General features: G+C 43.5%; 1 protein-coding gene across 1 annotated transcript in view; it reads left to right on the top strand.

The window, feature by feature from the left end:
* MAP3K7CL (MAP3K7 C-terminal like) overlaps nt 1-23,416 on the top strand; it is a 91,315-nt gene that overhangs the window by 298 nt on the left and 67,601 nt on the right. Inside the window, exon 2 of the mRNA XM_055567728.1 lies at nt 21,027-21,052. Coding sequence (XP_055423703.1) covers nt 21,027-21,052 — 26 coding nt within the window. The remainder of the gene's footprint in view (nt 1-21,026; nt 21,053-23,416) is intronic.

Here is a 23,416-nt window from a genome sequence, read left to right as displayed (position 1 = left end):
CTGGGTCATGGCAGGTCGAAAGCTCTCTGGTGTTCTGAGCATCCTCTGATTTGCTTTCATTTTCCTGTCGGGGGGTTATGGTCTAGAGGAGAAAGACTATTCTTGAATTGGTTAATCGTGCTATTTTTTCCTTCTCTGATTTGAGTACAAATCTCCCCGACATCTTGCCTAAGGCTCATGATAATGCCCAGATAGCTTTTATTTCCAAGTAATAGCTCATGCCAACATCTGTAAATAGGCTTCTTCTAATCTTAGATGTATGACACATTTTTCATATTAAACAGAATGTTGAAGTATTCCTACAATGATAACTTTTCAGCTAATCTTGAATTTGTTCCAAGAACAATGATACTGTTCAAGGCTAGACACATCCTTTCCATCACCTGCTTAAAAAGATAATTTTCTATATCTATAAAAAGGGAGGATATGGGTTTAAGTTTCAGCTGTGCCACTTAGCAGCAGTGACCTTGAGCACACTGAGTGACCTCTATGAATTTCATTTCCCTTACCGGGTATACCAGGTATATGAGAATGACGATAGTTACCTTCCTCATAGGATTAAGGCGAAGAGCAAATGACACATATGAATGTGCTTTGTAAAGCATAAACTATTCAAATCTTCAGCTCAATTCAGTTGCTCAGTCATGTCTAACTCTTTGTGACCCCATGGACTGCAGCACGCCAGGCTTCCCTGTCCATCACCAACTCCCGGAGCTTACTCAAACTCATGTCTACTGAGTCGGTGATGCCATCCATCCATCTCATCCTCTGTTGTCCCCTTCTCCTCCCACCTTCAATCATTCCCAGCATCGTGGTCTTTTCCAGTGAGTCAGCTCTTTGCTTCAGGTGGCTAAAGTACTGGAGCTTCAGCTTCAGTGTCAGTCCTTCCAATGAATATTCAGGACTGATCTCCTTTAGAATATACTGGTTGGATCTCCTTGCAGTCCAAGGGACTCTCAAGAGTCTTCTCCAACACCACAGTTCAAAACCATCAATTCTTCGGCACTCAGCTTTCTTTATAGTCCAACTCTCACATCCATACAGGACTACTAGAAAACCCATAGCTTTGACTAGACGGACCTTTGTTGGCAAAGTAATGTCTCTGCTTTTTAATACGCTGGCTAGGTTGGTCAAAGCTTTTCTTCCAAGGAGCAAGGGTTTTTTAATTTCATGGCTGCAGTCACCATCCGCAGTGATTTTGGAGCCCCCCCAAAAATAAAGTCTGTCGCTGTTTCCATTGTTTCCCCATCTATTTGCCATGAAGTGATGGGACAGGATACCATGATCTTAGTTTTCTGAATGTTGAGTATTAAGCCAACTTTTTCACTCTCCTCTTTCACTTTCATTCAAACCTTAGTTTATGACATATTATCACTTATCTGTGAACAGATGAATGCATATATAGTTATAGATGTGATTGTTTCTATGCCATGATATAGACTTGGATCAGTCTCAGTCATAGTTATCACTCTAGAGCACTGGTTCTCAACTGAGGGCAAGTTTGTATCTCAGGATGTCTAGCAATGTCTGAAAGTGAAAGTGAAGTTGCACAGTTGTGTCTGACTCTGTGACCCATGGACATGGGGTCTATAGCCTGCCAGGCTCCTCCATCCATGGAATTCTCCAGGCAAGAATACTGGAATGGGTTGCCATTTCCTTCCCCAGGGGATCTTCCCAACCCAGGGATTGAACCGGGGTCTTCCGCATTGCAGGCAGACTCTTTACCCTCTGAGCCACAAAAGAAGCTCTGCAATGTCTAGAGATCTTTTATTTTATTAAAAAATCATTTATCTCTATATATGTCTGTATTGAGTCTTAGTTGTGGCAGGAGGGCTCTTTAGTCGCAGCATGTGAACTCTTTGTTGCAGCACATGGGATCTAGTTCCCTGATCAGGAATTGAATCCCGGCCCCCTGCATGGGGAGCTTGGAGTCTTAGCCACTGGACCACCAGGGAAGTCCATGGAGATGTCTTAGAGTGTCACATGAGGGAGATGGTGTGGAAATGTAGTAGGCAGAGGCCTGAGACTCATCCAAACATCCTACCATGCACAGGGTAACTCCCATCCAAGACTTTTCTGTCTGAGAAAACTTCCTTTAGGGCATTACTTCTCAGACTTTAGCATCCATCAGTGTCACCAGGGAAGCTTGTTAAAACACAATTGCTCTTGTGTTTTAATTCCATCCCTACATTTTCTGATTCAGAAGGTCTAGGGTGGGGCCCAAGAATTTGCATTTCTAAGATGGTTCCAGGTGGTGATGATGCTGCTGGTCCAGGAACCACACTCTGAGAACCACTGCCGGAGACAATTCCATCCATCTGCATTGGTTGATTTCAGAGCCTGCTTTGCTTAGCTTACTGAGCAAGCTAGTATTTTTACTTGTTAAATGGCACCTAACTGGGACTTCCCTGGTGGTTAAGAATCTGCCTTGCAATCCTAGGGGCACAGGTTTGATCCCTGGTCAGGGAATTAAGATCCCACGTGCAGTGGGGCAACTAAGGCCACATGCCCCAATACTGGGTCCTTGGGCCACAACTAGAGCGTCCATGTGTTCAATGAAAGATCCTGCATGACCCGACAGAGATCCCACAGTACTACTAAGACCCGATACAGCCAAATAAATTTATAAATATTAAAAAAAAAACACGGTACAAAATTTGTACCAGCTAGTGGAGGAGTCCGACTCCAGGTCCAAATCCCTCGTGTGATCTGTCTTTATGTGACTGGAAGCAATGACAAAGCTTTGCCTGGTGGGCCTTGTGGAGGGAAGTGGGCCTGTGCACTCCAGACTTGGTACATTGCGGTTTTCCGGAGGGAGTGGCTTGTAAGGACTCAGGTGCCCCCACCCCTCCCTGATCATAGACTTAGCTCCTTCCAAGCTGTGTCTTGCTCCTTGGTTGCTTCCAAGCTGATGCCTCTTTACTGAGAGCCTTTGCTGAGATGCTTCTCCCCCTGACTCATGTCTCCATTTCTAACCCTCTCCCTTCCCTGTTTCCCCAGCCTATGGGGTCCATAAAGGGGGAGGAGCCTTTGGTTTACAGCTCTTTTTGCTTGTGGATTGGTTTCTCTGACTGACCTGCGCTGCTTTTTTAAAAAAAAAATTTTTATTTTATATTGGAGTATAGCCAATTCAAGCTTCCCTGGTGGCTCAGTGGTAAAGACTCTGCCTGCCAATGCAGAAGACACAGTTTTGATCCCTGGATCAGGAAGAGCCCCTTCCCTTGGAGAAGGAAATGGCTACCCACTCCAGTATTCTTGCCTGGGAAATCCCATGGACAGAGGAGCCTGGCGGGCTACAGTCCATGGGGTGGCAAGAGTCAGATGTGACTTAGTGACTAAACAACAATAATAGCTGATTCACAACCCTGTGACAGCCTCAGGTGCGCAGCAGAGTGACTAGCCATACGTATACATGTACCCATTTTCCCCTAAACTCCCCTCCCATCCAGGCTGCCACATAACATAGAGCAGAGTTCCCTCTGCTACACTGTAGGGCCTTGCTGGCTATCCATTTTAAATACAGCAGCATGTACATGTTGATCAAAACTTCCTAACCATTCCTACCCCCTTACCCCACCCACTGCTCGCCCCAATACTTGACCCTCTGGCAACCATAAGTTCGTTCTCTAAGTCTGCTTACGAGTGCTCACGTGTGCTCTTTTGTGAGGGAAAATGGAACGAGGGGGAACTGGAGCCTTTATTTTTTGCCTCTTCCTTGCACTATTGTATGGGCTTCCCAGGTGGCTCAGTGGTAAAGAACCCTCCTGCCAAGGCAGGAAACACAGGAGTCACCAGTTCGATTCCTGGGTCGGGAAGATGCCCTGCAGAAGGGAATGACGACCCACTCCAGTATTCTTGCCTGGATAATTCCAGGGACAGAGGATAGAGTCCATAGGGCTGCAAAGAGGCAGACACGACTGAGCACACACACACATACACTATTGTGTAAGTGAATAAAGCCTTGATTATCACTCTCAGTTTGATGCATTTTCCTCATTGACCTCCTGGAGACCTGATTGTTTGACAGTAAGTATTGAGTAGTAGTAAGAATTTTCCTATACCTGTAATCGCCCCTCAACCTATGTGCTGTCAATACAAATTTGATGGTGAAAAATATCTGGTGTCAGTGATTGCTCCAGAGCAGTGATTCTCAACCTTGGCTGTATGTTGGCTTTGCCCTACCCAGGGATCTTATTAAAATACAGTTTCTAATTCATTAGATCTGAGGTGGAGCTGGAGATTCTTCATTTCTTCAAAACTCCGAGATGATGTCAACTCTGCTGGTCCAGGGATCATATTTTAAGTGGCAAGACTAATGTTTCAAGGAACTAACAATTCATTAAGAGAATAAGAATAAATACACAGAGACCCGCAAAGCAGTTAAAGTGATACCACTCTGGTGTCAGCTGTTTCTAAGATGGAAAAAATGAGGTGAATTATAAGACACAGTGCTGCTCAACCCAGGGTGCTGCTGAGGAGTTTACAACTTTTAGTAAAGAAATGTTGGAAGCAGTTGTTTAGGGTGAGATGTAAACTGAATCAGGAGTTGAAATCTCATAGTTCCAGATTAGTAATTGCCATTTTGAACTGCGGGTTCTTAGAGAAGCTCACGTCTACCCATCACGGGCAAAAATCACAGGCCTGGGCTTCTCAGGGAAGGATGCAGATTCTGAAGAAGGAGGATCTCTAGACAGGGGGCATTTTTACAAAGAAATGATGGAGCAGTCAAAAGGTACAAACCTTCAGTTCTAAGAGGATCAGTTCTTGGGAGGTAACATAGCGCATGATGAATATAGTTAATGACACTATTATATATTTGAAAGTCTCTAAGAGAATAGATCTTAAAAATTCTTAATGTATTGATACAGCCATATGGAGAGCCGTATGGATATTCTTTAAAAAACTAGGACTAAAACCACCATATGACCCAGCAGTCCCACTACTGGGCATATATCCCAAGGAACTCATAATTGAAAAAAGACACATGGACCCCAATATTCATTGCAGCAGTATGTACAATGACTAGGACATGGAAGAAACCTAGATGTCCATCTACAGATGAATGGATAAAGAAGTTGTGGTACATACATACAAGGGAATATTACTCAGCCATAAAAAAGAATGCATTTGAGTCCATTCTAATGAGGTAGATGAAACTAAAGCCTATTACACAGAGAGAAGAAAGTCAGAAAGAGAAAAACAAATACTGTTTATTAATGCATTTACGGAATATAGAAAGATGGTACTGATGAACCTACATACAGGGCAGCAGTGGAAACGCAGACATGGTGAAGGGACTTGCAGACACAGTGGGGGAAAGAGAGGGTAGGGTGAATTAGGAGAGTAGCACTGAAACATGGACATTACCGTGTGTAAAGTAGACAGCCAGGGGGAATTTGCCATGTGATGCAGGGAGCTCAGATCCAGTGCTCTGTGACAACCTAGAGGGGTCGGACGGGGTTAGAGGGAGGTTCAAGAAGGAGGGGACACATGCATACCTACGAGTGATTCATGTTGCTGCATGCAGAAACCAACACAATATTGTCAAGCAATTATCTTCCAATTAAAAATAAGTAATTTTTTTTAAGTATCTTAAAAAATTCTTAAAGTAAGAAAGCAAATTTGTAACTGTGTGAGGTGATGGATGTTAACTAAACTAACTATGGTGAGCATTTCACATACATACATCAAATCATCATGTTGTATACTTTAATACAACATAGCATGCCAATTGTATTTCAATAAAACTAGGCAAACAAAGAAATGGTGAATCTAATATATATATACACTACATATGGAGAAGGCAATGGCACCCCACTCCAGTACTCTTGTCTGGAAAATCCCATGAATGGAGGAGCCTGGTGGGCTGCAGTCCATGGGGTCGCTAAAGAGTCAGACACGACTGAGCAACTTCAACCTTCACTTTCACTTTTCACTTTCATGCATTGGAGAAGGAAATGGCAACTGACTCCAGTGTTCTTGCCTGGAGAATCCCAGGGACGGAGGAGCCTGGTGGGCTGCCGTCTATGGGGTCGCACAGTGTTGGACATGACTGAAGCGACTTAGCAGCAGCAGCAGCAGCATATATACTATGGCTTGACAACACTTAAAGATTTGTCATTGGTTTCAAATGAGAAACTATGAGAGAAAACACCATTCACTTATTTGTTCATACCAACTACGCATTAGATGCCTACTCTCGGCTCCAAATTATGCTAGGTTCTGGGGAATACATCAATGAAAAAAGGGTATAGTCCTTGACCTCATAGAGCTTGGAGTCCAGTGGTGAAAACAAGCATCAGAGAGGAAATAATAGTAAAGTTGGGTGAGTGTTATGACAGAGGAAGCACAAATTACTGGTGGAGCTCATAGCAGGTGAATCCCCTTCATCTGAAAGTCAGGGAGGACCTCTGTGAGAATGTAATATTCAAGGTGAGATTTGAAGGCCAGGACTCTAGGCAGAAGGATAAGTCCAAAGGCCCAGCAGTGAAAGAGAATAGTAACCGGAAAGAACGTTTGAGTGTGGCTGGAGCATGGAGAAAGGAGGAGAGTGTGGCTCCTTGTGAGGTTGTTTAGGTGCTATATTCAGGACACATTTGGTTACAGGGGGTAGAAGCCCAATTTTCAGTAAAAGTGAAAGTCACTCAGTTATGTCCGACTCTGCAGCCCCATGGACTGCAGCTGGACAGATTCCTCTGTCCATGGAATTCTCCAGGCAAGAATGCTGGAGTGGGTGGCCATTCCCTTCTCCAGGGGATCTTCCCAACCCAGGGACTGAACCCACATATCCTGCATTGCAGGCAGATTCTTTATCATCTGAGCCACCAGGGAAGCTTCCATCTTGTAGAGCTGAAGTATACGAGGGAAATTGTTGGCTGGTTGAAGTCCGTGAGTGGAGCTGGTCTCAAAGCGAGTGAAATGAGATCATCAGGTCTGCTTCTGGAGTGGGTTGCTGGGCCCTCTTCCAGGGGATCTTCCCCATCCAGGGATCGAAAACTCATCTCCTTCTTCTCAGGTGGATTCTTTACCAATGAGTCACCTGGGAAACCCTGCGTTCTGGTCTTACTCTCCTCCATTTCAGAGGCACTTCCTTCACATGGATGGGAAATGGAAGGGCATGATTAGAGACAGCTCAAGATGTACAGATCCCAGTGCGGCTACTACAAAGGAAATGAGGTCTCCTTTCTTCTAGAATATGTACAAAATCTCAGATGAGAACGCTGATTGCATCATGTATTAATGCCATTCTAGCCTATGATTGTGGCTGAGGGATCAGAGGGTTACAGTGATTGGCTGTCCCACCAAACTCACAGGTAGGGGAAGGGATATTACCTAAATGAGAAAAGAGTTGCTCTTATCAGAAAAAAAGGGGGCACAGGGAGGCTGAACAGACAGAACCAAAAGATATTCATTTCAAGTAACTAGTTGGAATATGGAGGGAGTATGCATGCCACAATAAGACCTTGATCTTTTCCCTAAAGACAGCTTAGATGAAAGGTTTAGTTTTGAATACATTGTTGAGATGTATGTAGACTATGTGGTAACCAGCAGTTATTTGGAACTCACCTAAGGATAATGAGAAAAGAAAAGATAGGAAGAAAAGAAAATATAAAGATTTCCAAATTGAAAATATTACAATCACACACAAAATAGGAGATAGAACAAAATTAAAGTTTATTTTAATATCACCCCTGCAATTCCCCTTATGCTGACCTTGAGATGTCTGCTAAATACCTGTGGTTTGATGACACCTCCAGTTCTTAGGTTGGAAGAAAGTCAGATTTATTACCAGTGTTTAGGTCATAGGCTTTTTTCTGAGTCCTTTTGAAATTTATCATTTCTCCTATAGACATTATGGTCAAGTATATGGTATATAAGTTACCACAACAATTGATTTCACATGAATTAGGCAGAACAGCAACATTCCAACTTAATTAAAACATGCAAGGATATAATTTATATGATGTTTACAATTGGTCAAAACGGGTTACCCATTAATGCCATAACATTGGGATTAATAGAAGCAGAAGAGTCTTTATCATTTTTTTTTTCAGGCTTTTAGCTCAGTCACCAGAAACTAGGCAAGCAGTTAAGATTAGATAAAGTCATAAAAACGTTATGTGAAAGCAAACTGTAGTTTCTTCAAACTGTGTCTGTGTAACTAAGGAAATCAACCCTGAATTTTCATTGTAAGGCCTGTTGCTGAAGCCGAAGCTCCAGTTCTTTGGCCACCTTATGCGAAGAGCCAACTTTACAGCCAAAAGACCCTGACTCTGGGAAAGATTGAGGGCAGGAGAAGGGGACAACAGAGGATGAAATGATTGAATGGCATCACCGACTCAATGGACATGAGTTTGAGCAAACTCCGGGAGTTGGTGATGGACAGGGAAGCCTGGCGTACTGCAGTCTGTGAAGTCGCAGAGTCACACATAACTTATCAATTGAATGACAATTTGAAAGGATTATGGAGGAAAAACATCTAGGTGGGTCTGTTATCTAGATTTGCACTGTCTAATATGGTAACATAAATACATAAATTTGAATTGTTATATTAAATAAAATTAAAAATTCAGTTCCTAGTCACTCTGCTCACACTTCATGTGCTTAATAGGCACACGTGGCTACTATCTAACACATTGGACAACACCTATACAGAACACTCCCTTTATCGCTGAAAGTTATACTGGACAAAGCTAATCGAGACACCATTGAAGGGTCAGGTTCCCTTTCTTCAGGACGAAATAAACTAAATACAAATTTTTAAATGGGATTTTTCTCTCTTCTCATGCCCCAGAGTAAATTCTGTCAACTGTACCTTGAAGACACACTCCCAGATCTACCCTCTTCTTTCCTTTTCTGCTAAGTCGAAGTCATTATTATCTCTCATTTGTACAGTTGCAGTAGCCTCCTGAACCTACCTCGGTTCCATTCATTCCATTTATATATGGTCTCCATAGGGCAGCTGGGGTGATTTTTAAAAAATAGATCAAATTTAAATTTCTTTAAAAAAAAAGAATGCAAAAGAAGAAAATCAAACATGTATTGAATTCCTACTATTTGCACCACTCTGTGCTGTTAAGTGAACTATTTTCTTTAATCTTCATAATAATACATGAGGGAGGAACTCCTCTGGTGGTCCAGTGGTTAACAATCCACCTTGCAATGCAGGGAATGCAGGTTCAATCCCAGGCGAGGGAACTAGGATCCCATAAGCTTTGGAGTAACTAAGCCGCAGCACCGCAACTACTGAGTTTACCTAGCAAGTGGCAAAGCTGTCGAAGAAATGAGTGAATGATCAGACAGCAAAGTCCACACGCTTCCAACGAGACTGACTTGCCAAACATTGTTAAACCCTGAAGGAAATTTGTTATTGGGCTTCTTGCTTTTGAGGAAAAGAGGGACTCTGTATCTTTATCTGCTCTGTTTATTTATCTGGACTTTGCATCCTTAGTTGAGGACAGAGCTCTCCTGATCAGATTAGAGTTGAGTGAGTTCTGATGTGGCTTATACTGAAAGGGTTCCCTCTCTGACATTATCCTAGACTTTAAAGCAGTGGCTCCCCACTTTTTTGGGCTTACTGTGTTTCGTCGCTTCAGTCGTGTCTGACTCTTTGCAACCCTATGGTTCCCCTGCCAGGCTCCTCTGTCCAGGGGATTCTCCAAGCAAGAATACTGGAGTGGGTTGCCATGCCCTCCTCCAGGGGATCTTCCCGACTCAGGGATTGAACCCGTGTCTTTTGTGTCTCCTGTATTGCAAATAGACTCTTTATCACTGAACCACCCAGAGACGCCCTTTTGGAGCTTGAGTCATAGTTTAAAATACAAGAGTTTTAGAAGGCATACAAAAAGAGCTTGAGAGAGTAAAAATAGCACACACATAGAAAGCCAGTAAAAATGATAAGGAAGCATAATAAAGTAAAACAACATCTCAGTATAGATCCACAATTATCACACTGTCAATCATGGAATTTCTCTCTGAAACCATGCCACCCCTGTGTCTGCACTGGATGGCATGTTCTGTCATATCACTGTGTTCAGAGTATGTAGACTGCAGCAAAATGTAAGTCTTAAAACTTTTATTATCTTTGTTATTGCTGGGGGAATCTCTGTGAAGAGACTGCCACATAGCAGTTGGTCAGAGTGGAAGGTTCTTTGTTTTTTCCTACGAAATAGACCTCACCTCCCTTTTATCCTCTGAATGGCAGACTGGGATGGACAGGAAGTTGTCTGCATCAACAACTTTAACAATGGAGATTCCTGAGCTTCAGAGGTTTTGAACTTCATATCTTGGGTTGGATTTTAACTCAAAACAGCTCCATGATTCTTTTCTCTTGCATAAGGCATCTCTTGCTTGCTTTCCTAGTAAGTGACCCTGAGATCCAGGGGTCACAAGATAAAATCAAGGTAAAGAGGATATTTTTGCACGTCTCTTGTAGGCCCCTTTGCTAAATTCCTCTGTATTACGTAGGTTCTCGTCCTTCCCAGGTTTCTAACCCTCTGGCCATGCAGCGGCTCCAATTTATGTTGAGGGTTCCCATCAGCACAAATTCATGCCATAATGTTGTTTATACATTTTTTTTTTTCTTCTTGATGCACATTTTCCTGCCAGCCAGTCTCAGGTTCTGTATGTTTCAGTTCAGTTTAGTCGCTCAGTCGTGTCCAATTCGTTGTGACCCCATGAATCGCAGCACGCCAGGCCTCCCTGTCCATCACCATCTCCAGGAGTTCACTCAAACTTACGACCATCGAGTTGGTGATGCCATCCAGCCATCTCATCCTCTGTCGTCCCCTTCTCCTCCTGCCCCCAATCCCTCCCAGCATCAGAGTCTTTTCCAATGTTTCTGTATGTTTCAAGGCCATGCTATTCAGAGGGTGTCAGCATCAAGTTGAATGATCCTTTAAAAACAACAGATAATTCCACTTCTGAGTATTTATTAGAAGGAAAAGAGAACACTAATTCAAAAAGATATCTGTGCCCCCACATTCTTTGCAGCATTATTTACAATAGTCAAGACATGGAAATAACCTAAGTGCCCACTGATAGGTAAATGGACAAAGAAACTGATATATACAATGGAGTATTATTCCGCCACAAAATGAAGGAATATTGGAGACATCTGTGGCGGTCCAGTGGTTAAGACTCCATGCTCCCACTGCAAGGGGTGCAGGTTTGATCCTGGTCAGGGGAGTAAAATCCCACATGCCTGGCAGTGTGACAACAATAAAAGAAATCTTGCCATTTTTGACAACATGAATGGACCCTGAGTGCATTATGCTAAATGAAATGTCTGAGAAAGACAAATGCTGTTTGATCTCACTTTTCTGCGGAATCTGAAAAACAAGCCAAAAAACAACTGAGTTCATAGATACAGGGAACAGACTGATGGTTGCCAGAGGCAGAAGCAGAAAGGTGGCTGAAATGGGTGAAGGTAGTCTAAGGTACAAATTTCCAGTGACATAAGAAATACGGCCCGGAGATGCGATGTTCAGCATAGCAACTAAAAAACATATACTGTGTCGTGTATTTGAATTGGAAAGTTTCTAAAAGAGTGGGTTTTAAATGTTCTGTCACACACAAACAATTGTAACCATGCAAGGTGATAGATGTTAACTAGACTTCCTGTGGTAACCATTTCAAAACATATATAAATAGCAAATCATGTTGTGTGCTTGAAACTAACATCATGTCATATGTCAATTACACCTCAATTTCTTTTAAAAAAAAAACAAAACAAAACCTTTTTTCCCCTCAAATTTCCTTCTGAGAGGAAACATTCAGAAACATTCTCCAGGGCTCCTCCCAGCAGTTGTGGTTTACATTTAAACTAGTAGAAAGACCCCGCCCACATCTTTGAATGCATTCACATTGCCCGACCCCGTGGAAGCTGGCAAGTCCACAGCAGTCATTGCATTTCCAGCGGTGGGCGGACTGAACCGTCAGCGAATCCTCCACGTGGAGGCGAGCTTTGCTGTTCTCCACGCTGTGCCGGGCAGCCTTACCCACATACCGCTAATTTGAGAACCTCCTTTGCCCAAAGAGAGAGCTTGTCTGGATTAGAAACTTGACACTGTCCTGGGCTGGTAGTATTTGCACTCGCACACAGGAAAGGGTTGCGTATTTGTTGACCTGCCTACACGACAGAATCCGTGTGTGGCCATCTCTAATTACAGCCGTCCCGGAAGCATCACCCCCAGAGGGCGAGTGCTTGTAATCTTCATTAACCGAGATGGAGGTTCTCTTTCTGTCTCTACCGTCTTCTAAATGGTATCCTTCCTGCAGTCTTTTTTTTTTCAATATTTATTTATTTTGAGTGGGACAGGTCTCAGCTGCAGCACACAGGTTCTTCATTGCGGCCCCCAGATTCTCTAGCTGTGGCACATGGGTTTAGTTGCTGACCCGGCATGTGGGATCTTAGTTTCCTGACTAGGGATGGAACCACGTCCCTTGCATTGCAAGGTGGGTTATTAACCACTGGACCAGCAGGAAAGTCCCTTCCTGCAGTCTTTCATGCCTTGGCAGCTCACTGGGCCATCCTCTGGGGGCATGTGGGCCTAGGTTTGCCCCTGATCAGATACACTCAACAGTTATCCAATCATTTTTGTGAATAAACAGCTCTCCTTAGACCCTGGGTCCCACACACATGGGGGCCTGGAGAGCCCCAGGTAGGATTTCTCATGTGAGAAGCACCATTTCCAAGAAGGGAAGCAGCTCAGCTGTAGCCATTTGATTTCTACCCAGGTCTCAGATCCCCTGGAGGAGGGCATGGCAACCCACTCCAGTATTCTGGAGCCTGGTGGGCTACAGTCTACAGGGTCGCAAAGAGTTGGACACGACTGGAGTGACTTAGCACACTCACACTCCAATCGGTGGGATCCCACTGCTGATTGGGTTTCCCAGGTGGCCCTAGTGGTAAAGAACCCACCTGCCAACACAGGAGACACAGGAGATGCAGGTTCAAATCCTGGGTCAGGAAGATCCCCTGGAGGATGGCAACCCACTCCAGTATTCCTACTTGGAGAATCCCATGGACAGAGTCCGACATGACTGAAGCTACTTAGCACACATGCGCTGTGGTGCTGGAGAAGACTCTTCAGAGTCCCTTGGACTGTCAGGAGATCAAACCAGTCATTCCTAAGAGAAATCAACCCTGAATATTCATTGGAAGGACCGATGCTGAAGATGAAATTCCAATACTTTGGCCACCGGATGCCAAGAGCCAACTCATTGGAAAAGACCCTAACGCTGGGAAAGATAGAAGGCAGGAGGAGAAGCGGGTGACAGAGGACGAGATGGTTGGATGACATCCCCGACTCAATGCACAGGAGTTTGAGCGAACTCCAGGAGATAGTGAAAGACAGGGAAGCCTGGTGTGCTGCAGTCCATGGGGTTGCAAAGAGTCGGACACGACTTAGCGATTGAACAGCAGAACAGCAGCTGCTGATTAGCCTCTGGGCCTATCCTGATCTTTTGCTTTCTGTCTCTAGGACCCCACCTCTGGAAGCAGGACTTGCCCTGGGGGATTTCAGGCCTAAGGGAGGTTTTTCTTTCTGATTCTTCTCAGTCCTTCTGTGGGTGGTTTATCTTTTCTCTTCCACCCCTCCCCCACACCATGCTGATTATTAACCTTCCCAAGATGAGGTGTTGCCCTTCTTGCTGATCCTGGCGCAATCTAGAGAGCTCCTTGTGCTCTGAGCTGAGCTGAAAAGATAAGGATGAGGTCTTTGGCTCCGGGGAGGAGTTTCCTGCTCCTCTGTTGAGTCATACCTGTAAACCTGTAATATATCAGTGAAATCTGGTTAATGATCTGAAGGACATTCAAGTTGCATGCTTGAGGAAGGAGCTTGGAATTGTTTACCTGGAGGAGGAGTGGGGTTCGGGGAGAGATCCCAAGTTGTGGGGATAAACATCAAATACATAGATAGAAAAATAAGTGGAACTCAGTGTTCTAGCCTGCCAAGCTCCTCTGTCCATGGCCTTTCCCAGGCAAGAATCCTGGAGTGCGTTGCCATTTTCTCCTCCAAGGGATCTTCCTGACCCAGCGATTGAACCCACATCTCTTGCATCTCCTGTAACGACAGGTGGATTCTTTTATCACTGAGCCACCTGGAAGAGCTAAAAGAAGTTCACTTCAGGGACATTCTTTTTTTTTCTTTTTTAAATATTTGTTTGTTTATTTGGCTGCATAGGATCTTAGTTGTGGCACACAGGATCTCCATTGCGGTGCATGGATTCTCTAGTTGCTGTGCATGGGCTTAGTTGTGATTGTAGGATCTTAGTCCCCCAACCAGGGATTGAACACATGTCCCCTGCCCTGCAAGGATTCCTAACCACTGGGCCACCAGGGAAACCCCTTACAGGGATATTCTTATCGTAGCTCTTATTCTGGAAGTTCTGTGCAGATAGGCCAGTGGGAGAACAGGAGAAGTGATATTCAAGAGTGCTTTAAATCATCTATCCCTGATACATACGAGTGAGGGTGAATCCTGTCTGGTTACCCCTTGGCTGGGAAGCATATGACCATGCACTCTAGCTTTGCTGGAAGAAGACTACATGAAGGGAGATTCCATTTTAGGATATCCCAGAAAGAAATTTTTTCCTTAAAGTATTGTTGAAGGTAGCTCGTGAAAGCAGATTCTAGGCAGTCCTTACCTGGCTCCTGGCCTTTTCTCCCCATAATTGGGGTCCCTGCATCTCCTTGCTTTCACCTCTGTAGGCTCATCCCAGTCCCCAGGCTCTAGGATCAAGCCAGACAGGGCTACAGGTAGCCCAGGTGGAATCTCCACTTGTATTCTAAATAGGCACCTTCCCGTGGGTGGTCCAGGGCTTGGCAAGCCCAGTGCAGCTTTGTGAGTGCCAGAAAATGGCCCTTCTGAAGAAGAAGATGCTCACTTCTTCAGGTAGATGGGGGCTCAGAAATAGGGTCACGGCTTGGAGAGCAGAGGTGAGCTGGGTTTCGGCCCCTTCCCACTTCCCTGGTAGCACAGTGGTAAAGAATCCATCTGCCAATGCAGGAGACACAGGAGACGCAATTTCAATCCCTGCGGGTGGGGAAGATCCCCTGGAGGAGGAAATGGCAACCCGCTCCAGTATTCTTGTCTGGAAAATCTCAGGGACAGAGGAGCCTGGTGGGCTACAGTCCATGGGGTGGCAAACAGTCAGATACTACTGAGCAACTGAGTGCAAGGAACACCCACGCACTCCTTTTAGTCTAAGGCCCTTGCACTGATCACAATCTACACAGCACACGAGGCAGTCCTGAAGCGCAACCTCTGGTGGGGAGTCTGGAATCGCGAGATTTGGAGTCGGATCTCGCCTGCCACTAGTTCCCCTTCAGACTCAGCTCTGAGCAGGATTTTGCTCTACGGTTGAGGGTAACTGGGTGACCCAGTTCTGAGGAAGTCTGAGGACTTCTAGGGAGAATTTCCTGCCCTCACCATTCTCACCTAACTTTGGTAGTTGTCATGTGGGGATGTGATCTATAGAGTTGTAGCAGCCATCTTGAAACTATGAGGAAATAAAGTTATAAAAACAATAAGGGGACATCCCTGGCAGTCCAGTGGTTAAGACTTTGCATTTCCACTGCAACAGGCATGGGTTTGATCCCTGGTTGAGGAGCTAAGACTCTGTATACTGAAAGACACTGCCAAAAAGTAAAAACAATAGGAAAGCTAATAGAAAGCCCTGACTTTACTGAGAAGCTAAACTAATTCTGCTTCTGGACTTCTTGTTATTTGAGAGAATAAATGTCCATTGGTTAAGCCATTTTTGTTGAGTGTTCTATTAACGGCTAATGAAAATGTCTGATAAGGAAACTATGGCTTGCCAAGTACTATACTAGGCCTTCATAATATTCATAACAAGATAAGCGGTATGGACTGCTCTTCTCGTTCTTTTTGAATTTGAATTCCAGAACATAATGTGTTTGCACAACAACACTGGATTTCTGTTGCCCCTTAGTTGGTGGTATTTTGTTATGGCAGCTTCAGCTAAGACATTTATTTATTTACTTCTTTCGGCCATGATGAGTGGCTTGCAGGATCTTAGTTGCCGGACCAGGGATAGAACCCAGGCTTCTTCAGAGAAAGCTCCCAGTCCTAACCACTGGACCACCAGGGAATTCCCCAAGACACCTATTTTTAAGGCATTTGATACCAACTGCCAAATTATCCTCCAGAAACATTGTAGCAGTAGGCACCCCTATCAGTAGCATATAAAAATATACATTCCTTGTTTTTATACCAGTAGACACAGCCATATGTGCATGTCTGCTGCTGCTGCTGCTAAATCGCTTCAGTCGTGTCCAACTCTGTGCGACCCCAGAGACGGCAGCCCACCAGGCTCCCCCGTCCCTGAGATTCTCCAGGCAAGAACACTGGAGTGGGTTGCCATTGCCTTCTCTGTGCATCCTTAGTTGTGTTCAAATCTTTTTGACTCTACGGACTGTAGCCCATCAGGCTCCTCTGTCCATGGGATTCTCCAGGCAAGAATACCGGAGTGGGTTGCCATTTCTTCCTCCAGGAGATCTTCCCAACCCGGGGACTGAACCCACGTCTCCTGCATTGGTAGGTGGATTCTTTACCACTGAGTCACCTGGGAAGCCAATACTTACACCAATACTGCATGTACTCTTAGAAGACCTGAGTATGAATGCAGTCCACCTTTCGGCGCCTGGGTAAGCCACTCTCCCCTCTGAGTCTCAGTGTTCCCACTCATCAAATTAACATAACAATGATTATCCCAGCTTTATTGGTGCCATCTCACAGGCCCATTGACAGTGTCAGTGAGAGGAAGAATAAGAATACGTTTTGTAAACTGTAAAACACCAGCGATAGTGGTTATGTTTATTATTCATCTTACTGCCCCAGTAGAATGAAGTATAGAATGTTTTGGAGGTTGAATGAAACAGTCTGAAATAATATTGCAGTGTTAAATGGACTCAAATTGCATGTAAATTAGTTAAAATGATATATGCAAAAATACATAGAGTCCCAAAGTTCAGGTTGAATCTAAATTCATTGTAGACTGGGCCCAAACCATTTTCTAATCCTAGAAGAGTCCATGAATTTCCTATTCTTCATTGCAAAATTGTATTCCTGTGCCGCTAGTTTGTATCTTCCTTTGAGGTTGATGGGCTTCCAGAGTGGCTCCATGGTAAAGAATCTTCCTGCCAATGCAGGAATTTCCAGTTTGATCCCTGGATTGGGAAGATCCCCTGGAGAAGGAAATGGCAACCCGCTCCATTATTCATGCCTGGGAAATCCCATGGACAGAGGATACTGGTGGGCTGCAGTACATGGGATGCAAAAGAGTTGGACACAACTTAGCAACAAAAACAACAAACAGTAACAAACGAGGCTGACATTCTTTTTTTCTTCAATTGGAGTATAATTGCTTTACAATGTTGTGTTAGTTTCAGCTGTACAATGAAATGAGTCAGCTATATGTATATATATAAAACCCCTCCCTCTGGGACCTCCCTCCCATAAACAAGATGAAAAGACAACTCTCAGAATGGAAGAATATCTGCAAGTGAAGCAATTGACAAAGGATTAATCTCCAAAATATGCAAACAGCTCATGAAGCTCAATATCAAAATAACAATGCATGCATCCTATGTCGCTTCAGTTGTGTCAGAGTCTTTGCGATCCTATGGATTGTAGCCCACCAGGCTCCCCTGTCCCTGGGAATCTCCAGTCAAGAATACTGGAGAGGGTTGCCATTCCTTTCTCCAGGGGATCTTCTCCACCCAGGGATCGAACCTGGGTCTCCCACATTACAGGCAGATTCTCTAACATCTGAGCCATCAGGGTAATGAGCTCAAATCTTGTCTCTTTTAAGAGAATTTCTTTCCTTTTTTTCTTTGCTTTCTCCCCTCCTCCTCTCTAATGTCCCCACATTACACACTTCTCCTCCCAATCCATGTTAACAAAAATGTCCTTTAACATTTTCTTCCAACCTCACACCATCCGCTCAAATATATACATGCAGAAGCCCACATATTTCTAGGTAAATATTTTGTACAAAGAAATCATGCTTTTTTGCATCATGCTTCTTTTCACTCAACAGCTCCATATACTAATCCCTCCAAGACAGTTTCTATGGCTTGGATTCATTCTTTTGAATGTCTGTGGGCCATTCTCTCATATGAAAACAATATCATTGCATCAACTGTTCCACCACTGATGGACAGTCACTTTGTTTCTGTTTTTGCCATTATGTTCTGTGCGTCAATAAACTATCCTGCACATAAATCCTCTGCACTGCAGCATTCAGCTTCAAAGTGTAGACTCCCAGGAGTGAAATTTCTGGGCAAAATGTGGTAGAATTTAAATTTTAATTGATATTGTCATATTGCTCTCCAGGAAGACATTAATCTAGCAACACATAGCTGTGTGTTTTCCTCAAAACCCGGCTAACAAGAGATGTTATCTGTTTTAAAAGGTTATCTGTCCAATGATGTATAAAGTGATATTGTACTGTGTATTTAATTTGCATTTCTTTGATGCTCAGTAGATTTGAGCATATTTTTACTTTTCTTCAAACCTTCTCCTACTTGTACACATTCACATTTGTTTCCTGTTACTGTTTTCCATTACATCCTAGAACAAGACGCTTTACTTTAAACAAAAAGGAATCTATCCCTTCACTAAAAAGCACATCCATTATATGAACATATGTTCATATATCACACCAATTATATACGTCAATCACACGTATTAATCACAAATTTTAACTAACATCATTAACTTTGAGTTACATTTTCTACTTTTTCATCTTCACTTTCACTCTTTTATTCAAAATCAGTGGGAGTAGTTCTTGGATTTTCTCCTCTTCCCCCAGGCCCACTTTCCATTTCCATCTCTGTGCTCTATCTGCTGGTAAATAATTAATTTTCTATTCCACCCCAGAACTGAGTTCTTCCATTTCTACTTTCACGTTCCTCATTTCGAAAGAAATCTTCCTTCTCTGAATGTTTCTTTTCTTTATGCTACCCATTTTGTTTCATGGGTGCAATATCTTCTTTTAAATCCAAATGTGAATATACAGAATATTCTCTCTCTACGTATAATCTGAATGTGTATACATATTTTTAATTTCTAAGTTTTTAATTGGAGGACAACTGCTTTACAATGTTGTGTTAGTCTCTGCTGCACAAGATGAATCAGCTATATGCATACATATCTCCCCTCCCTCACGAGCCTCCCTCCCACCTGCCTCATCCCACCCCTCTAGGGGGCAACAGCGCACTGAACTGAGCTCCCTGTGTTATACAGCAGCTTCCCACTAGCTATCTATTATATAGATGAATGGATAAAGATATGGTACATATATGCAATGGAATATTTGTTGTTGTTGCTGTTCAGTCACTGAGTCACGTCTGACTCTGCCATCCCATGGACTGTAGCATGCCAGGCTTCCCTGTCCTTCACCATCTCCTGGAGCTTGCTCAAAAGGCATGTCCATTGAGTGGGTGACACCATCCAATCATCTCATCCTCTGTCGTCCCCTTCTGCTCCCACCTTCAATCTTTCCCAGCATCAGGGTCTTTTCCAACGAGTCAGTTCTCATCAGGTGACCAAAGTTTTGGAGCTTCAGCATCAGTCCAGTGAATATTCAGAACTGATTTCCTTTAAGACTGACTGGTTTGATCTCCTTGCAGTCCAAGGGACTCTCAATATTCTTCTCCAACACCACAGTTCAAAAGCATCAATTCTTCAACACTCAGCTTTCTTTATGGTCCAGCTCTCACATCCACACATGACTACTGGAAAAACCAATGCTTTGACTAGATGGACCTTTGCTGGCAAAGCAATGTCTCTGCTTTTTAATATGCTGTCTCGGTTTGTCATAGCTTTTCTTCCAAGGAGCAAGGGTCTTTTAATTTCACGGCTGCAGTCACAATCTGCAGTGATTTTGGAGCCCAAGAAAATAAGGTCTCTCACTGTTTCCATTGTTTCCCTATCTATTTGCCACGAAATGATGGGACCAGATGCCATAATCTTCGTTTTTTGAATGTTGAATTTTCAGCCAGTTTTTTCACTCTCCTCTTTCACCTTCAAGAGGCTCTTCAGTTCCTCTTTGCTTTTAGCCATAACGGTGGTGTCATCTGCGTATCTGAAGTTATTAATATTTCTCCCAGCAATCTTGATTCCAGCTTGTGCTTCATCCAGCCTGGCATTTCGCATGATATACTCTGCATGTAAGTTAAATAAGCAGGGTGACAATATGCAGCCTTGACGTACACCTCTCCCAATTTGGAACCAGTCCATTGTTCCATGTCTGGTTCTAACTGTTGCTTCTTGACCTGCATACAGGGTTTCTCAGGAAATGGAATATTACTTGACCATAAAAAAAATGAAATGGAGTCAGTTGTAGTGATGTGGATGAACCTAGATCTGTCATATAGAGTGAAGTAAGTTAGAAACAGAAAAACAGATATCATGTATCAATGTGTGTATATGGAACATAGAAAAATGGTGCTGATGAACCTGTCTGCAGGGCAGGAATAGAGACGCAGACGTAGAGAACGCACTTGTAGACATAGTAGGGGAAGGAAAGAGCAGCATTGACGTGCGTACAATACTAAGTGCAAAATACATATATGTGTGTGTATGTATTTTAAGTAATTTTTCCTCTGTCAGCAGTCTCTGTTTCTTCCACAATGCTTTCTTTGGTCTTTATTTCCACATTAGAGATGTTCCTTGGGTGCCTGTTAATCCTTCCTAGTGAGGACCTGAAATCCTGGAGGGGTGTCAGAGTGCACAGATAGGGTGGTAGACTGGAGGTGATGAGGCTGTGGAATTTGTTGGGAGCTCCTCCTCCTCCTGATATCTTTAGTATCTTTAGCTCTGTCTTCCTGGGCCTGTGAGGTTCCCCCGAGAAGAATCTCCCAGTCTCCCGCCGGTCTGAAGAGCAAGACTCATCAGCCTTGTGGAGGTTAGGAAGGCCAGGAACATTGCACTTTCATTTAATCCCCCCTGTTTCCAGCTGGTGCACCCACACAGTTTCTCTTCCCCCTTCTCCAGAGAACAAAGCCCGGCTCTTCCCCTAGGTGAGGGTAGGAGTTCGGAGTGGAAAAGGGACTTAAAGGCTTGTTTGTGTCTCAAGCTGATTTCAACGGGCTTCCCTGGTGGCTCAGTGGTAAAGAATCTGCCTGCCAATGCAGGAGATGCAGATTCAGTATTACCCTGGGTTGGGTAAATCCCCTGCAGGATGAAATGGCAACCTGCACCAGTATTCTTGCCTGGAACATTCCGTGGACAGCAGAGCCTGGCAGGCTACATGTAGTTCATGGGGTCACAAACAATCAGATGTGACCGAGTATGCATGTAAGCAGATTTCAGCACATCCTCCTTATTTCATTTTTAATTATTCTTTAAAAAGTTATCTATCTATCTAACTGGCTGTGGCAGGGCTTAGTTGCAGCAGGGATCTTTAGTTGCAGATCTTAGTTGCAACTCTTAGTTATGGCATGTGGGATCTAGTCCCCTGACCAGGCATTGAACTCAGGCCCCCTGCACTGGGAGTGGGGGTTCTCAGGCTCTGGACCAGCAGGGAAGTCCCTGGACGCATTAGTTTAGTTTCTCACTTTGTTTTCCAGAGCTATCTGCTGCCACCAGCTCCTGAGTCTCCGGGGGATTTTGCATTGTATCAAGTCGGTCCTTGATCTTCCTTGCTGGTGGCTTACAACCTCCGTGAACTAAGCCATCTGTCATTCTCACATCTGGATACTGCCAAACCCAAACTCTGCGTCGTCTCTTCTCCAGGTCTCCATCTCCTTAGGGTTCTGTGCTCATTTATTAAAAAATCTTTTGCTGTAGTTTTGGAAGAACTGAAATGAAATTCAATCCTCTATCCTTACAGAGACAAACCTTTATTATCACTTGGTGTTAAGTGACTTTCTTGTAATTAGTATGCAGTTACGATTTCTTTTTTTAACCCTATCTGACCATCTCTGCTTTGTAGTTTAATGATCGTGTGTGTCTGTATAGTCGCTTCAGTTGTGTCTGGCTCTGTGCAACGCTATTGACTGTAGCCCGCCAGACTCCTCTTTCCATGGGATTCTCCAGGCAAGAACACTGGAGTTGGTTGCCATGCCCTCCTCCAGGGGATCTTCCTCACCCAGGGATCAAACCCAGGTCTCTTACATCTCCTGCATTGGCAGGTAGGTTCTTTACCACTAATGCCACTTGGGAGCCCTTAATGATCAATGCATTTCAGTTTATTCCACATTTGATTTTATATTTTTAAATTTATTTTTGACTTCTTTTTTTTTCTTTTTCCTTTATTTGGTAGGTCTGGTATTCATTCTTTCTTTTTCATAATTTCTATACTTTTCCACTGTATCTTCTCATTTTGATCCTCATGACTATATAATGTATTTCTCTACCATTGTTGGAAACAAGATACCACTTATTTCCCTTATCCTTTATACTTTGCCATCATCCCTCCCATCTTGAGTAGCTGACTCCCCCAGAATACCTTTACTCTTCCTTCCATCTTCCCTCCCAGCAAATGAGACCTTTGGAACTTTTACTCCAAATCCTCCCTACCTCCCAGCTTTCATTCTCAACTCCACTACTTTGCAGTGAGATAGTGGAGAATTTTTGATTCTGCGCTCCTGTTAGAATTTCTTCGTATATTTTTTCTTCAAGAGTGCCATTATGAGAACAATTCAGGGTTGTGTTTAAAGAACATGAGATCTGGAGCCAGACCATGTGGGTTTGAATATGGGCTCTGCCCCTTCCCTGTCTTGTGAGTGTGGCAAAAGTCACACGTTAAATAAATCTAATCAGTCTGCACTTCAGTTTCCTCCTTGGTGAAGTGGGGTTAATATTAGTATTGTTCTCATAAGGGATTTCGTGAATGTTTAGTTACTGAATTACCGGAACTTAAAACAGCATTTCTTTTATAGTTGAGTAAGTGTTAACTTATTAATGCTTTTATACACATTATTAGATATTAAGTCTTTGTTCACGTACATATATATTATCAAGATATATATGTGTATAGCTACACTACATGTGTGTGTATATATATATATATATATATATATATATATATACACATACATATATACACTTTCTGGGAGTGAGATGGTAAAGGTGGGTGGGATATTTAGAGGGTCTGAAGTAAGGTGGGTCTTTCAATATGGCAGAGGTTGACTGGGCTTGGGGAAAGTTTGTAATATAGTAATTGGGAGACATAAGGAGAGTTGTAAGGCCAGTCAGGAAGCATACACACTCATCTGATAAATTGGTTAATGGAAATGTTGTTCTGAGAAGGTGGTGTTTGCTCTAATGAGGTCTGGTGAGTGGTCTAGTGCTTGGATAAGTGACTTTTTTTTTTTTGGAGAAGTTTCCAGAAATGCCTAAGTTACTTGCAACTTCATCTTCCCAGTTTCCTGGAATAGTAG

The sequence above is a fragment of the Bubalus kerabau genome, chromosome 2 (assembly GCF_029407905.1).
Source record: "Bubalus kerabau isolate K-KA32 ecotype Philippines breed swamp buffalo chromosome 2, PCC_UOA_SB_1v2, whole genome shotgun sequence".
NCBI lineage: Eukaryota > Metazoa > Chordata > Mammalia > Artiodactyla > Bovidae > Bubalus > Bubalus kerabau.
This window is presented reverse-complemented; position numbering and strand designations above follow the sequence as displayed.